Below are 17616 nucleotides of genomic sequence, written 5' to 3'. Positions count from 1 at the left end.
TACCACGATTTTTAAATCAGTATAACAGGGTAGCCAAGATATGGAGGTATCATGCTAGGGAGATTTCCAGCAATATAAAATATAAACAACTATAATAGGTCTGCATGCTGGAATTGAGAACACAAGAAAATGTAAGTATGAGTAAATATGAATACTTAAAAAACTATTAAAGACCACTGACTCTTTAGACAGCAAAAAAAAAATCTTATTTGTCCAGTGGGACTTTAGTAAGCACGACGCTAGCAAGGGCTTGATTAGCCTCTGCATGCTGGGCTTGTCCTCTTGAAATGCTCCTTTTTGGAAACTTCAGCTCCTATTGAGTTCTGATTACCCTCCTTACAAGGTCATGTAAAGAGAAAGAGACACCCAGCCTGCTCTCCAGATGTTCCATCTCTCTCAACTGAGGCACCAGACATATGAGTGTAGCCACCTTGGATTTCCATCCCCAGATGAGCTTTCCAATAAATACAAATATATGATTCACTCCAAGCTAGCTCAGCGGAAGAATCACTCAACTGAGCCCAGGCAAGATTGCAGAATAATGAGCAAATAAATGAAATGGCTTATTATATTGTAATAGATAACTAATAGACCTTTTAATAAGGCATACAGGTTATTCTGCATGTGTATGTGTGTGTTTCAATTATTTCTCATATGCCATGTCTAATCAGCATCAGGAAAAAATATTGTATAGTACTAGTTATAATCCAAATAATGAGAACATCACAAACCACTAGGTTATGTCAATCTATTTCTTATTCAGTTATGTATACACAACTCTATAATAAAACATTTATTACAATAGATTACAAAATAACATCAACAATCTCTACCTCGTAATTTGTCCTGTTAGACAACTTATTTATGAAATCATTTGCCTGGTTATGAAACACTACCAACTTTAAAATGGAAGAAAAGTGCATCTTAAAAGTGAAATGGTTTTACATGTGAAACTAAGATGGGTTGTTTTTAAAGACATATTGTTTGGCTTCATTCTTTTTTTTTTCTTTATAAACATTCATTCTTTTACCTTCATCCTTTTCAAAGGATTATTCAGCTCTCGCTGGAATGAAGCCGCTCTTCCCGAAAGGAAGGTCTGAAAGGCAACAGCCAACAAATTTTCATACTTTTCAAGTAGTGTTTTATCTTCAGGAGGATAAATTCGCCTACAATAAAATCAGATAAAGCAGCTTTTTAAAAAAGCTATTATAGTGCAAGACTATAATCCAAGTGTAAGGTAAACAACAAGGATAATCCATGACTCTGTATCAGTCACTTTCCTAGGTGCTAGAAATAAAGATGAATACAGTACGAGAAATTCATAGATTTTTATGTTACCCATACAAACTGAAGTTTATCTAGAGAATTATCATTAAGTGATGAGTTCCAGAAAGCATAGTATAAAGATCTGGTTGAGGGGAGGTGGTTTAAGAAGAATTGCAATGGGACATATTAGAGAAATACTGGAGAGCTTTGTCAGAGATAGTTTAAGTGATGAGATTTGGAGTGTTTTAGACTTAGTGTGATTATTGATGTATAAAAGAATGTAGGGATTAAACCTAATGATTTTTTGAGGGGTGGCACAATTTTCCTCTCTGCTGGAGAAAATTAGGTAGACAATTAGGTTGAGAGGAATGTGTTTTCATCACTACTGCTGATGGTATTCAGGCTGGAAAGAACACCTTACCGGGAGGGCAGGAAGTTCAATGATGTCAAATTCTCCTAATTCTGCTGAGTCATTATCAAATCTTGGGAAGAGGGGCAGTCTTTCAGGAACACAGAGCTCAGAGGGGCCCCCGTCTTCTCCTGTCAAATGTGACACTGTGGAGGGGGTCCAGTTCCACACAGTCCACGTCCCTTTCCACTGTCTCATACTGGCTCCTCCAGACAGTTTCACTATTTGCCTCCTTCCTGATACATTTGAATTTACAGCAAAGTACAAAAACAACTTTGAACTGACAGAAAGGAATACTAAGAGACCTGACTTTCTCAAAATATTATATGATAATAAAATAATATAACAGGATAACATCAGGCTTAAAAGACTTTACACAACCACCCTTGAGGACGGCAAGCAGGAGCTCTCACCAAGTCTGAACCATCTACTTGCTGACTATCTTTCCTTGCTGGAAGTAAATTAAACAGAAACTACTTTCTCAGCACGAAATAAACACAGCTTAAAATAAGCCTAAAAGTTAAAAAATATAGACACTGCTGTTTTGACACTTCACTTTTTCAATCTATAAAAAAACAAAAGCACGTTTACCTGTAATTCCCCATGTGTCGATTTTCGTGTTCTTCTTTCGAGATCTGCTTCCGTACCTGAGCGAGTCTCTCCTTCTAGAAATGAAGACATTTTACAAATAAAACCTGACAAGTGAATTATGTAATTCAACCCGTAGGTACATTGTTAAAATTTTCATACCAGCTCTTCTTTCCGCTTCTCCAACTGATGTCTCTGTTGTTCCCAATCTGAGGAACCTGGTAAGGGTCTTTTTATTGAATTCTGACCATAAAGCCTCCTTTGAGCTTCAGCTTTTTGTTTAGCCAAGTTTTTCCTTTTATCACTGGTCCTAAAATATAGAACATAAGACCACATTCCAGAATTCAAATAAGCTCTGATCTTATCCCTGTAAGGAGAATTAGCAGAAGAGGAGATACAGTGGGAATAGGAATCAATGTTTATTACATTTATATATTCACACATATATTTATCTACTCATTCATCAAATATGGATTTCCATCCAACAAACAGAAGTTTTGAAGGAACAAGAGAAAATGGTGATAGTATAGCAACTGAGTAGCTATGAAATCTTAGGTCAATTAATTGCTGGGTCTGTTTTTCCATCTATCAAATGTTAACAATAGCACTTCTCTTCTAAAGTTCTTATAAAGATTAACTTGGAATGACACTGCAAGCATGATCATCTGCTCAGTTGTGTCAGACTCTTTGCGACACCATAGATCACAGCACACCAGGCTTCCCTGTCCTTCTCTATCTCCTGCAGTTTGTTCAACTAATGTTCATTCAGTTGGTGATGCCATCCAACTACCTCATCCTCTGTCTCCCCTTCTCCTCCTGCCCTCAATCCTTCCCGGCATCAGGGTCTTTTCCACTGTCACCTCTTCACATCAGGTGGCCAAAGTATTGGGGCTTCAGCTTCAACATCAGCCCTTCCAATGAATATTTAGGGTTGATTTCCTTTAGGGTTGACTGCTTTCATCATTTTGCTGTCCAAGAGACTCAAGAGTTCTCCAGCACCACAATTCAAAAGCATCAATTCTTCAGCACTCAGCCATTTTTCTGGTCCAACTCTCACATCCATACATGATTAATGGAAAAATCATAACTTTGACACTTGTCAAAGGCCTTATATAGACCTTTGTCAGCAAAGTAATATCTCTGCTTTTTAATATGCTGTCTAGGACTGCCATAGCTTTTCTTCCAAGGAGCAAGCATCTTTTAATTTTGTGGCTGTAGTCACCATCCATAGTTATTTTAGAGTCCAAGAAAATAAAATCTGTCACTGTTTCCACATTTACCCCATGTATTTGCCAAGAAGTGATGGGGCAAGATACCAAGATCTTAGTTTTTCTGAATGTTGAGTTTTAAACCAGCTTTTTCCCTCTCCTCTTTCACCTTCATCAAAAGGCTCTTTAGTTCCTCTTCTCTTTCTGCCATTAGAGTGGTATCATCTGCATATACGAGGTTGCTGATATTTCTCCCAGTAATCTTGATTCCAGCTTGTGCTTCATCCAGCCCAGCATTTTCCATAATGTACTCTGCATAGACATTAAATACAGGGTGACAATGTACAGCCTGGACATACTCCTTTCCCAGTTTGGAACCGGTCTGTTTTTCCATGTTCGGTTCTAACTGCTGCTTCTTGACCTGCATATAGATTTTTCAGGAGACAGGTCAGATGGTCTGGTATCCCCATATCTTTAAGAATTTTCCACAATTTGTTGTGATCCACACAATCAAAGCCTTTATAGTGTAGTCAATGTAGCCGAAGTAGATTTTTTCTGGAATTTTCTTGCTTTTTCTATGATCCAACTAAGATCATGGCATCCGGTCCCATCACTTCATGGCAAATAGATGGGGAAACAGTGGAAACAGTAGCTGACTTTATTTTTTTGGGTTCCAAAATTACTGCAGATGGTGATTACAGCCATGAAATTAAAAGACACTTACTCCTTGAAAGGAAAGTTATGACCAACCTAGACAGCATATTAAAAAGCAGAGACATTACTTTGTCAACAAAGGTCCATCTAGTCAAGGCTATGGTTTTTCCAGTGGTCATGTATGGATGTGAGAGTTGGACTATAAAGAAAGCTGAGCACTGAAGAATTGATGCTTTTGAACTGTCGTGTTGGAGAAGACTCTTGGGAGTCCCTTGAACTGCAAGGAGATCCAACAAGTCCATCCTAAAGGAGATCAGTCCTGGGTGTTCATTGCAAGGACTGGTGCTGAAGCTGAAACTCCAATACTTTGGCCACCTGATGGGAAGAGCTGACTCATTTGAAAAGACCCTGATGCTGGGAAAGATTGAGGGCAGGAGGAGAAGGGGACAACAGAGGATGAGATAGTTGGATGGCATCACCCACTCAATGGACATGGGTTTAGGTGAACTCCGGGAATTGGTGATGGACAGGGAGGCCTGGCGTGCTGCTGTTCATGGGGTTGCAAAGAGTCGGACATGACTGAGCGACTGCACTCAACTGAACAGATGATGGCAATTTGATCTCTGGTTCCTCTGACTTTTCTAAATCCAGCTTGTATATTTTTGGTTCACATACTGTTGAAGCCTAGCTTGAATGATCTTGAGCATTACCTTGCTAGCATGTGAAATGAGCACATTTGTACAGCAGTTTGAATATTCTTTGCCTTTCTTTGCCTGGAATTGGGATGAAAACTGACCTTCTCCCCTCCTGTGGCCCCAGATGAATTTTCCAAATTTGCTTTGGTGATTAATCACTATTATTAATTAAATGTGAGAAGTAACAAAAAGGCTTGAACTTGAGATGGCAACAAGATCTGTAATTTTAATAACTGGATGGTTAAGAATATAATTTTTCCAGTGATAAATACAAAATTTGGCTGAATTTCCTTTTTTTAGGGAAACGGAAAATGTGATTTAGGTAGCTCTTAACTTTTATTTTATTCTATTTTACCTAGGACAAATCATTTCTACATACCATACAATTTAAAGGAAAGACAGGAGAGAAAGGGGGAATAGAAATAAAACGAAGAGGAAAAGAACAAACACTAAACAATTGGAAAGGAAAAAAGGTAAGAGAAAGAAAAAATAAAATGACAGAATAGAGGAAGGGAGAACAAAAAAAGGACTGAGAATACCATGATGAGAATGCTGTGGAAGAAATGAAGGCAGAGATATATGCACCTCTACACAGCAAACACTTCACTCACAGACAAGGACACTAACACACACACAGCTCAAGAACATACAAGTAAAGAACTATGTTTGCATTCCTATAAAAACTGGTATAAATAAGCACTAATGACTCTTAGTCCAGAACAAAATTTAACCAGAGACCAAAGGATCTCCATTCACTCAGCATTTTAATCAGTGTTTTTCCGCTCAGCTATATCCATAAACTGACCTAAGGAGTTTTGTTTACACTTTCGTGAGTTCTTTCCACTACTCATTATCCTGTGATTCCATCCAAGGGTTTTCTCTTTCTAATCAGCTGGCCTCACACATACAAGCTCTTGTAATATGGAAACTCTGGAAGTTCTATGAACATGCTGTGCTTGCCTCTCTTCCTAATCTTACTACAAGGAGTCACCTTTGAATGAAATGTCCTTCCCCATCCTTATCATTTTATTTAGTACTCACCATACACTAGTTCTAGACATGGCCTTGGAAATACAAAGATGAATAGAGACATTGCCCTCAAGCTGCAATGGTCTAAAGGGGGAGAGGGGAATACCACCTGAATAAATACACAGGTTACAATGGATGCTACTTAAAAAGTGATAGTAGTAGGAGTGACGGCAAAAGCGAGGAAGTAAACCACTTTGCTACAGCAAAGGCTTCAAACAGAAGGTCAGGTTTGTGCTAGGTATTCAAGAATGAGTTAACCAAAATGTGGCATATACACGCAATGGGCCTTAACAGGGAAGGAAATTCTGACTACATGCTACAATATGGATGAGTCTTGAATAAATTGTGCTTTCCCTGGAGGCTCTAATGGTAAAGAGTCGGTCTGCAGTGCAGGAGACCTGGGTTCGATCCCTGGGTCAGGAAGATCCCCTGGAGAAGTAAATGGCAACCCATTCCAGTATTCCTGACTGGAAAATTCCATGGACAGAGGAGCCTGGCAGGCTACAGTCTACGGGGTTGCAAAGAGTCAGACATGACTGAGAGACTAACACTTGAATACACCATGCTAACCTAAACAAGGCAGATACAAAACAGCAAATATTGTATGATTCTACTTATATGAAGTACCTAATCAAACTCATAGAGACAGAAAGCAGAACAGGTGTTTACCAGGGGCTGGTGAGAGGGAAAAACATGAGTTGTCTAATAGTTACAGGATTTCAGTTTTACTCAATGAAAAAGTTCTGGAGAAGGATGGAGGTAATTATTGCATTATAATATGAATGCACTTATTGCCACTGAACTGCACACTTAAAGACTGGTTACAGTAATAAGTTTCAAGTATATTTTACCACAGTTTTTTAAAAATGAGTCAACATTAACCAGAGGGACAAAATTAAAGAAAATTTAAATGCGAATACATACAAAACTATGGACATGCGAAACAGCATCGTATGAGTTCTTTAAAAACATTAATTCCAAGGCAGGGAAAAGAGAAGAACAAAAGGTGATCAGGTTGGCAAGAGATGCAAGGGCTAGATTATAAAAAGTCTATGTCTAAAGATCAAAAATGACTTGTAGGCAATGTTTAAACTTTCTGGTAACGTGGAAACAATCTGAGCAGAACAGTAGTATTTACATGTATCTCTTTAAATGTTGGCATCCCTCAGGCTCTGCCCTTGCCCCTCTCTACTTCTCAATATATACACTCTATGTTCTCATCCACTGGATTCAACGGTGATCCCTACATGTATGTCAGTCACATGGAGGTCTCATCTCCTGGGACCTTGTATATCAAATCTCCCACTTGACAATTCCGCCTGAGTGTCTCAAAGCACTTCAAAATCAGCATGTTTAAAACTGAATTATCTCTTAATTTCTACTTCCCCCATTACTTCTGTTTCTTGCCTAAAACCCTTATCTAAATAAAAGACATACTGTCAAACAACTCATCCAGGCCAGAAACCTAGGAGTCATGGGGACTGTGAACCCCCAGCGCCTACTCTTTTGGCAGTAGGCACTCAATAAACACTTGTTAAATGACTTGGAGAGCAACAGAGCAGAAACCACAAGATGGTGTGAAAGCCAGTGCTGAAGGAAGGGAATCAATAAAACAGACCAGGAGAGAAATAAGAAGTCCTTAAACTTGAAGAGGAAACTAAGAAATTAAGTCATACATTTGACAGGACTACTTAAACAATAAGTATGCCAAAAAATGTATAGACATATTGCTTAAATAATCTAAAATACCTGATACACTTGTATAAGTGAAAAATTTCCCATTCTATATCTCTTTCCTTCCTATTCATTTCCTTTAGAATAACTGAAATATTAGTAGAATTTAGGCAAATCATTCTCTGATCACAAAAAGAAGGGGTCATATGAAAATTTCTGAACAAGTTATATCTCAATCTCTTTTTAATAATGCCTTCCATATAAACCTACTTCTCAATCAGGCATTTACTAAGTGTTTGAAAATATTTCAAGTAAATAAATTGCTTGGAGGCATCCCACAGCTCTTACAGAGTTCTTGAAATAACAATTAGAATCAATTGAGATCACAAAATTCCTGAGTTTAAGTGACCTAAAAGATGTCCTAGAAGTTATTTGAACACTTATACTAGCAGACAGCTCACTATTTCATTAAACAATTCAGTTAAACTTCTAACAAGTTTCTCTCATAATAAGCTAACAGCTTCCCACATAGTAACATTTCAAATATTTGATATTCATGATCATGTAAATGGCAGCCAGTCTAATAATATTCCATTGATCCAGCAATCCCAATTTTGGGTATATATCCAAAGAAGTTTAAATCAGGATTTAGAGTGATACTCACACTCCCATGTTCATTGCAGCATTATTCACAACAGCCAAGACAAGGAAGCAACCTATGTTCATCAATGGATGAATGGATAAAAAAATGTGGTGTGATGGAATATTATTCAGCCTTTAAAAAGAAGGAAATCTTCTCTATTCTTTTCAATGGGAAAAGTTAAGCTCACTTAACTGCTTCTCTTTTCCATTTACCCTGGCAGCCTGAAATACTGGGAAGACCTCTGGATAGAAAGGTAGGAAATGCATTTTTTAGTTTTCTTTACTTTCTGAGTGACATTTATGCTTTAGTTTCTTCTTGTGATGTAAGGAAACAATCTAGAAGGTTTCCTAAGGTATGCTCCAATTCCACCTCATACTCTGTATTAAATAATTATACCAATAATGAAATTTAAGCATATTTATTATAGGTTCAAATCATACAGGGGGAAGGGGAAACAGAGTTCAGGAAGAGAGGAAAAGATATTTAAAAAGAAGGAAATTAAATGGGTTTAAAGAACAGAATCAAGAAACTCAAAATATAAAATACTAAAATTATAAGCCAATTCTTTTACAAATGACTGTTCTACACCAAACATGGTGAAAAAATTCCAAAAGACAGAGGAAACAATTTACCTAATATTTAGTAGCTTCAGTGCATTTAGCAGCACTCCCTTTTTCACATCATAGTCTATTTTCTGATCAGTGCCAAAGCTCGGAGCTCGATTGATCTGAAATTAACAAAGAAAACAATGAGTAACCAAATGCTGGCAGATCAATCTATTGAATTTATCAGTAAATTCAGGTTTACTGAATTTATCAATTCAGTAAAAATTTTTTAACCTAATGTGGGATCCCCAACCAGTAGAAAGACTCCAATAAATCTCAAAGCTCTACATAGTCGATGGTCCAGTCACCACTGCCACACCTCCATTCCCCATCACCTTAATTTAAGTCAAGGACTTGCAAGGATTTGACTGTCATCACTGCTCCTTCCCCCTGCTGCCTTAGCTCAGGATTTTTCAGTCAGCATTATCTGCTGTCTCCCCAGTCCACTCTCACCAAATTATCACCCCATGCATTCCAGGTATTAAATTTAGAAAGGTAAAGTGATTCATCCTGACAAAAAGTTTGGACAACCAGTAATAAGAATAATAACACAGAACAAAAAATAACATGCATGTTACCAATATAGTAATAATTATATTCACATATGTATTTTGCATGTTGAAATTATCAGTGCCCTCTTTTCACTGCTTTCAGATCTTCTGGATGGATCATCCATTGCTACCTAAAAAATAAATTTTCTCTCTTTCTACCTGGGTGAGACAATAATTCATCAGTTTTCATTTACTTCATTTCACTGAAATTACTTGGAGGATACTGTTAAAGTATCTGAAGACTAACCTGTATAAGCTTTTCTAACTGTTTAAGGATTCATGGGAATAAATGAGTCATTTGTGGCTGTTCTACTTTACTCCATCATTTCCAAAGTTTCATTAAGAAGAAAAATAACAAGCAATTATATATACTTTATATATATATATATATATATATATATACACACACACCCAGAAATGTAGTTTATAATATGCTACAACTTCAAGAGCTAGAGTTTTTGTTTTTTCTTTGCTGTTGTTGGGTTTTGTTGTTATTGTTGTTGATGTTATGAAAATGTAATTGGGATAGCAGATATTTTGGGAAATTACTTATTCTATTAACTCAATTGATGAGAACACTAATGAGTTCAAATCTACAGCTTAGCTTCTTGACCACCAACTAATTCCACAGGCTATCTCAAAAAACATGAATGCTGTTACTCATAGAAGAGGGTCATCTTATACAAATCCATCACCACAAGAGACAAGGTAACTGACAGCATGCATTTTACAACTGGCAGCTTAAGGAGGTACCACATTATAGTTAAATCATCCAGGAATATAAATGCTTCTAATCAGAAATATGGCACAAGATCGCTGCAGAAAAATTAGAAACAAAAGTCCAACAGACAACAGAGAGATCACCTGTAATCCCAACACCTAGCGTTTTGTTAACCATTTGATAAATGGTGTTCCAGATATTTGCTACACATATTCATCATATTCACTTTACCTTCCAAATATATATCTATACTACATATTTTACTTTATAACCAAGGATTTCTCTGAATGGTGTGTCGTATAAATCTTGTATGCCATCATTTTAAAGGCTACATGGTATTCCTTGTGTAGAGATATGGCAAACTAATTTCTTCAATAGAGATATATGCCTTACTGTATTATGTCCTTGCTTATTTCTGATTTAAAAGGTGATGAACCTATTTCTATCTTTGTGATGTGGAAGAGAATAACTTGGTAATTGCAAGAATATGCATTTATTCCAGGTGATTTTGAGAAAGGAAGTTTATTAGTCTACTACTTCAAAGTTCCAAGCATTTCCTCTTACAAGTGCAGAGAAAGGATAGAGCAATATATTTTATATAAAAAAAAGTTTCTGGCATTCCATCTCTAGAATTTATAAACCAAAGATAGTTCTGCTGCTAGATATAACAGGATTATTAAAGTAAAACAGACATTTAGGAATCGATGATTAAGTGGTTCACTGAAATGTTATCTATCTGTATAGAATATCTTAGTGTTTCATTTCAAAATTGCAGCCTGGAATTCTGTCAGACATATTCCTCTACCAGGATGATGGGGAGGTCTTGATACAATACAATCACAATCCTCTCTCTTATCTATTTCAGATTCTTCACTCTACTATCATTTGAAAGAAATTGGTCTGTGAAGAAATGTGCCTCCACACTAAATAAACTAATATACAGAAAGGTAAAAAAACTTAACTCAATTAACATTTTGCATTTTAAGTTTTATGAGAAATTTAAAGGAAAAAAAATAAAAGAAAAACCACAGATGGCTGACAGAAGAAATGCCGAAAGTTATGGCTCCATCCAGCCAAACTTCTACTATGTGATGACTTCTTTGTTCTCATTTCCTAACATGGTTGTAAAACAGACAAAGTTTACAAGTGTTAGAGTCTTAAAGTACAGCAGCTTGTAAATGCACGCAAAAGGAAAATTAATAGAAAGCAAATTAAATTGATATATTTATTAACTGTCCAAATCACAGTTATATTATCAAGATAAGCACAATCATTTCATGCACAGATAAAAGTTTCCATAATAGTTTCTGGGCTCCTAAATTAGTGCTGTTCCCTCTGGACTATAACTTATCCCAACCTCAGCCCCAACTCTCCTGATCCCTGGCCCCTCCCCACTTTCTACAGCCTTAAGCACTCTGACTAGGTGTTCACTCTTTTGCAAAGACTCTTTTGAACTCACAAATACACACATGTACACAGAGAGACTAATCATTGTTTGTGCTGCCTCCTGTGTCCTATTATACTTGTAATTATTATTATAAAACACATAACTGAGTCTCCTACAAAAACAGGACAAGTATTCTCTTATTTTTCTTTTATCTCCACCATCTGGTGCAATGATTTGCAAATTACGGATACTTAAAATATTAGAAGTATATTTATACTCCACTTAATTTCCATGTTTTTCCCTAAAATGTTTTCTATGATTGAAAATCTCTGTAATTTGTTACTATGAATCATCGCCAGCAATTACGGAAGTTAACTAAAAGTTATCACATGCTCAGAGGCATCCTCTGCCTTATTCCACTTGATGGCGCCAAAAGGTTTTTAACAATGTATATTCGCACTACTATGATCTCAGATTCTTTCAACTGTTTTGATATGTTCAAACATGTTCAGTACTCACAGCTGCCTATTATTGTGGTGTTTTTTAAAGGGCTATGATTGATTTGAAAATGATGAAACAATGAATATAAAATTAAAATAAGTTATTGTGGAGTGTTTTTTTTTTTAAGTGATTTATTGATCAGGAAGTTATGGAGAAAATAAAGTATGAAGAAATATGAATGCAAGCAATGGTAGTCTTGAGCTTTTAAAAAATACATAATTCAACCATTCAGTCAATTCTGATCTAACCAAGCAACAGTCAGCTTCAGTTAGGCAAATGCTTTTAAAATTAGGTGAATAAAATACCTATAAAATCATTATTTCTTATTATCCTTTCAGTTCTATTTCACGCACGTGCCTTCACTTCTTTCCCACCCCATCAAAGCTAAAAGACAAGTATAGGGCAAAAAAAAATACAGATAAGAACAGGAATTGATACTTCCAAATTGTAATGCTGGAGAAAATCTTGAGAGTCCCTTGGACTGCAAGGCAATCAAACCAGTCAATCCTAAAGGAAATCAACACTGAATATTCATTGGAAGGGCTGATGTGGAAGTTGAAACTCCAATACTTTGGCCACCTGATGCAAAGAGCTGACTCACTGGAAAAGACCCTGATGCTTGGAAGAAAGATGGAAGGCAAAAGGAGAAGCGGGTAGCAGAGGATGAGATGGTTAGCAGCATCACCAACTTAATGGACATGAATCTGAGCAAACTCCAAGAGGTGGTAAGGGGCAGGGAAGCCTGCAGGGAAGCTGCAGTCCACGGGGTCACAAAGAGTTGGATACAACTGAGCAACTGAACAACAAAGAACAGGAAAGGAAAGTAAGATAAGAAAATGGTATAAATAAAGACGACAATGTCAGGACTAAGTAAGAGGAAGGGCCACTGTTCAGAGTCAAGTGCTTTCACATTCAAGGAATGGAGGAAGTAAAAGGATGCGTAAAGTTGTTCACATTTATCTTATTTCTAGGATCCAAGCCAGGAGTATAATTTGAATACCTGACAGAGTTGTATTTGATTAGCAATATAATACACATTATTTGTTCACAGTAGATTCAACAAACACACATATGAAAGCAGGAGCCTCAAACAGGAAGTGTTCTTTCCTAAAAATATATTTTGAATGTCTTGATTTCACCTATCACTCATTCAATTTGCTTTCCGAAATCTTGGTATTACAGATGTAACTTCTAATTTCTAAATCATTAACAAAAATAAAGAGGTAATCAACTTAAAATTAAAGGGAGTTGATGATGAAATCTTCTATAACAATATATTCCTTAAAATGTAAGTAATCTAGTAAATACTAAGTGTTTAGATAGGTGCTATTTTCCTAAACTTGGTGTTTTGTGGCCATGCGACTGGTGACAACAGAGACTGAAGATCAGAACCAGGCGTACTGGCTGGGGTGCTGTAGGACCACATGACTTCTTGGGTTTCTTCTATATGTAATAAAAACATAATAAAAAAGAAAGGTAAAAAAAACTAAACAGAGATCATTTTTATTTTTCCTTTATATTACTCTGTATTTTCTAAATGTTAAGTGACCTTTTATAATGGAAGAAAAATAATGATGACTCTAACTACAGGGACTGGCAGAAAACCAACCCAAAGGCACAGCTGACAGGCTAGACATGAGGGGAGCCCTAGGCACATAATACAGTCTTGAAGAATTCATGTTACCCAGTGTGTTAGGTGTTAAGTAAGATTAATGAGCTAACTGGAGCCTCTCTTCTCTAGGAGAGTTTGAAGGGGAGGGGCACTGAAGCCAGGGAGCTACAGTCCAGCAGCCCAAGCACCCACACAGAAGGAACACAACATCCTGAAGTCATGAGGTGGTAGATCTGTGAGGCTGAGAAAACGGTAGAGAAAGTAGACCTCAAATCAGTAACAGCAGATCCAGGCATATATGCACAATGCCTACCTAGCCTAGAAATTCACCCAATGCTGATTTGGGAAAAATAAGATCAAACATATTGATCCACTCTAGCAAATGTTATATTCCTTGAATTTTCATTCTCTTCATCCAATATACTCCACTCAGGACTCTTTATGCTTAATGAATGAAATAACTGTGCCAAGTACACATTTAACAAGCAGTTGTTTTAATAGACAAGAATAGTACTCACTGCTCTTTCTTCTTAAAGAAACACCTTACCTCCAGAAGCCATGGCTTTAGTTTTCTATCCAACAAAATATCAAATCCCAGAACTTCAAAGCAGACACTTTCACTTCCTGGAGGTTGACCAGGTCTGCACATTCGATATGCATGCAGGACGTGAGGTTCTGCTACAATCAGAGTCTTCACCACCAATTCCTATAAGAATTGTGATTCAAACAAAAGAATGAAAAGCTTTATTTCTTTTATCTCATTTATATACATGGAAATAAGGCCTGGATTTATGAACTAGCATCCTGGCCAGGTTCACAAAACTCTATTGTATCTTATCCCTACTGTTGCTCAGACTGCATTTCACCCAACTCACGCCCTGCCCACTGTGGTCCAGGCATGCTTGCCTTCTCTAGGCTCCTCGCACTAGCTGATCCCTCTTCCTGGAACACTCTTCCCCCAATAATTCAATGTCTGGCTCCTTGATATTCAGAGTCTTTCCCTGACACCTGAGTCAAAAGTAGGCACCCAAACATTATTCCTTACTGTGTCACTACACAGCATAGTCCCAGCTCATCTTTTTTCTTTTTGTTTTAGGGCAGAGTCTTTGTCTGTATCATTTACAACCCCATTCCCAGTCCTTAACAATAGTACCTGGCATTTAGTAAATGCTGAAAATCATTTGTGAACAAATAAAATAAAAGTTTATGAATGTGGCTTGAATTTGTTAAATAGGTAAGCTAGGATCATAAGCGCACCTTCTCAGAAACCGTACAAAAGGGGAGGGGGTGGGAGGCAAAAAAAATTCCAAGGAAAATAACTATTTCACAAGCAACATTATAGAACCTCCATTTAGAGAAAGGCTGAAAGGCCAAGAAGACAAAATTTGGGAGAGTTGGGTTTCTCCATGCAGTGATGACTTCGTAGTTCAAAAGGTTTATCTGAGATCAGAGTAACGCCAATCAACGACCTATCAACATTTTCTCTGAGGACACATGATACAACTAGGGTGAGTTACTAATGCTAATAAAAGAAAAAGTTGATTTACTGAAGTCTAAGAACAAGCTATGGATTGCAGAAAAGCTGTCCCCCTGATTTCTGCTTAGAATATATTCTTTTTAAGCCCCTCTCTACAGGTAGACAGCATATTAAAAAGCAGAGATATTACTTTGCCAACAAAGGTCCATCTAGTCAAAGCTATGGTTTTTCTAGTAGTCATGTATGGATGCGAGAGTTGGACTATAAAGAAAGCTGAGTGCTGAAGGATTGATGCTTTTGAACTGTGTTGTTGGAGAAGACTCTTGAGAGTCCCGTGGACTGCAAGAAGATCCAACCAGAACATCCTAAAGGAAATCAGTCCTGAATAGTCATCGTAAGGATTGATGCTGAAGCTGAAACTCCAATACTTTGGCAATCTGATGCAAAGAACTGACTCATTTGAAAAGACCCTGATGCTGGGAAAGACTGAAGGTGGGAGAAGGGGACGACAGAGGATGAGATGGTTGGATGGCATCACCAACTCAATGGACATGAGCTTGAGTAAACTCCGGGAGTTGGTGATGGACAGGGAGGCCTGGCGTGCAATCCACGGGGTTGCAAAGAGTCAGACATGACTGAGCGACTGAACTGAACTGAACTATAGGTACAGGCAATATTGTATGGCAATTAAGAATCTGGCTCCAAAGTCAGACTTTCTGAGTTATTCCAGGCTTTTCTACTTATTGGATGTGCAACCCCAGTCATGTTCTTTAACTTTACGAGTCTCATTTTTCCCAAATGTAAGCTGGCAATAATAATACCTGCTTTTAAAAGACTGATGGAAGGACAAAATGAGACTCCATGTGAAATGCTTAGCATAGTGCCTAGAACAGAGTAAACCTTCAAAAGGGGTAAGCAACTTAATTACTATTGCTATGTTTATCCTTCATTCTTCTAGAACTCCACCTCATATGTCTGGTTAGCCACAAATATTCCATTGCCTGGGGAAGCAGCATTTATTATGTGACAGAAAAAATGGAAGACAAAGTTAATTTCACTGTTAACCAGAATCCCAGCACAGACTGTATTTGGGTCTATCAGAGATGCCTTGTAAGGCTGTTCTCAGAAATTTTATTCAAAATAACAAATTCATGGTATTAATAGCACCACAGATATGGAGATAAAAGAGCAAAGAATACTTTACATAAATCTTGAGATATTATTGAAACTACTTGACTAGGGGAAAAAAGTTAAAACCTTTGCTAACAATTGTCTATGTGAAATAAGACATGCTGGGAGTGAGGAGGTGGGGATGAATATTTAGACTCTGAATTGCAAATCTGTGTTTTTTTCTACATAAAAAACAACATATTTTCAAGAATGTAAAGACAAGATTGCATGTATATGTGAAGTCAGGAATGACATAATCAAACACAAATTCCATTAATGCTTCTAAGAATTTCCAGTATTGATGATTTTTAGATTTTTACCTAAAGTATATAAAAGGCATTCAGTAAGGATGATTTTATGAATGGTTTTAGTCATTTTTAACCTTCATGGCCTGATTTTCTCTTGATTTCTTATTCTCTCTTGACCAGCACAAAAGCACACATAGAGAGTATTGATGAATGTTAGTTTTCATATACAGACAGCTACTTCTTAGATAAATTACCATCAATAAAGTGGTCATTGAAAAAAGTTGTAAGTTAAATTCATGAAATTTGTAAACTATTAAGATAAAAATTTACTGCACAATTGCCCTCTCCACCTTCTCTTGTCATTCTCTTTTTTACATTATCCCATTGACTGATCTTAAGAAGATATCTGTAAGTACATGCAATTCTTAATAAAGAATGGAAATTTTAAAATAATTACATAAATACAGTCAGTTTGACAGGATAATTGTAGGAAAGCACTTGGAAGCTATCAGTCTATTATTTATTAATTGGTTATTTATAAGATAATTTATATATAACTAATATAGTCAAAATTTATCCATTTATAGAAAAAATCATGAAATGGGTAAGAGCACAATTACTATATTCAGGTCATATCTGAAAATTATATTCTAGGCTCTAACTGAAAATTTCCATAGTCATTAGTATTAGTTGTACTCCTAATTCAATTATGTGGGGAAAGTACCACTTAAACCAACGTCTGTAAAGCTAATGGGACTCATTTTTCTCTCTGATTGACTCTCATATATTCCTCTCGAATTGACAACCCAACAGGTTCCACCTTTTCACAAAGACTTCTCCGAAGAATCAAAGTGAAGAATTTAGTAAAGAAAAAAGAACACCAGAGGGCATCTAAAATTTGGTCTCACTGAGCTAGTCATCAAACAACCCATTCATTAAATCATCCAGGTATCACAAAGCAGGATCTACCATCAATGAGATACTTTCCAAAATTGCAAATTTCAGCAGTTTGATGCTTCTGACCCACAGGATAGTAAGCTATCATTATGAGAATATTTTTGGAATTAAAAAGAAAAAACTGGCCTATAAAATACACAGATAAACAAACAGCATTGTTGGAATCAAATTTCTTGTTTGGATGTATTTAGTCTCTCGGGAAGATATAACAAAAAGTTAAC

The 17616-nt window shown here is 36.7% G+C and overlaps 1 protein-coding gene across 6 annotated transcripts in view; it reads right to left on the bottom strand.

The window, feature by feature from the left end:
* TTLL7 (tubulin tyrosine ligase like 7) overlaps window positions 1-17616 on the bottom strand; it is a 165812-nt gene that overhangs the window by 66619 nt on the left and 81577 nt on the right. For all 6 annotated transcript variants that reach the window (XM_061121538.1, XM_061121540.1, XM_061121535.1 and 3 more), the window contains exons 9-13: window positions 14091-14249; window positions 8799-8893; window positions 2426-2573; window positions 2267-2340; window positions 1031-1166 (exon numbers count right to left, since the gene is read on the bottom strand). In XM_061121538.1, coding sequence (XP_060977521.1) covers window positions 1031-1166; window positions 2267-2340; window positions 2426-2573; window positions 8799-8893; window positions 14091-14249 — 612 coding nt within the window. The remainder of the gene's footprint in view (window positions 1-1030; window positions 1167-2266; window positions 2341-2425; window positions 2574-8798; window positions 8894-14090; window positions 14250-17616) is intronic.

This window comes from Dama dama, chromosome 20 (genome assembly GCF_033118175.1).
Source record: "Dama dama isolate Ldn47 chromosome 20, ASM3311817v1, whole genome shotgun sequence".
Classification (NCBI taxonomy): domain Eukaryota; kingdom Metazoa; phylum Chordata; class Mammalia; order Artiodactyla; family Cervidae; genus Dama; species Dama dama.
The sequence above is the reverse complement of the archived record's forward strand: the minus strand, read 5'-3'. Positions and strand labels throughout refer to the sequence as shown.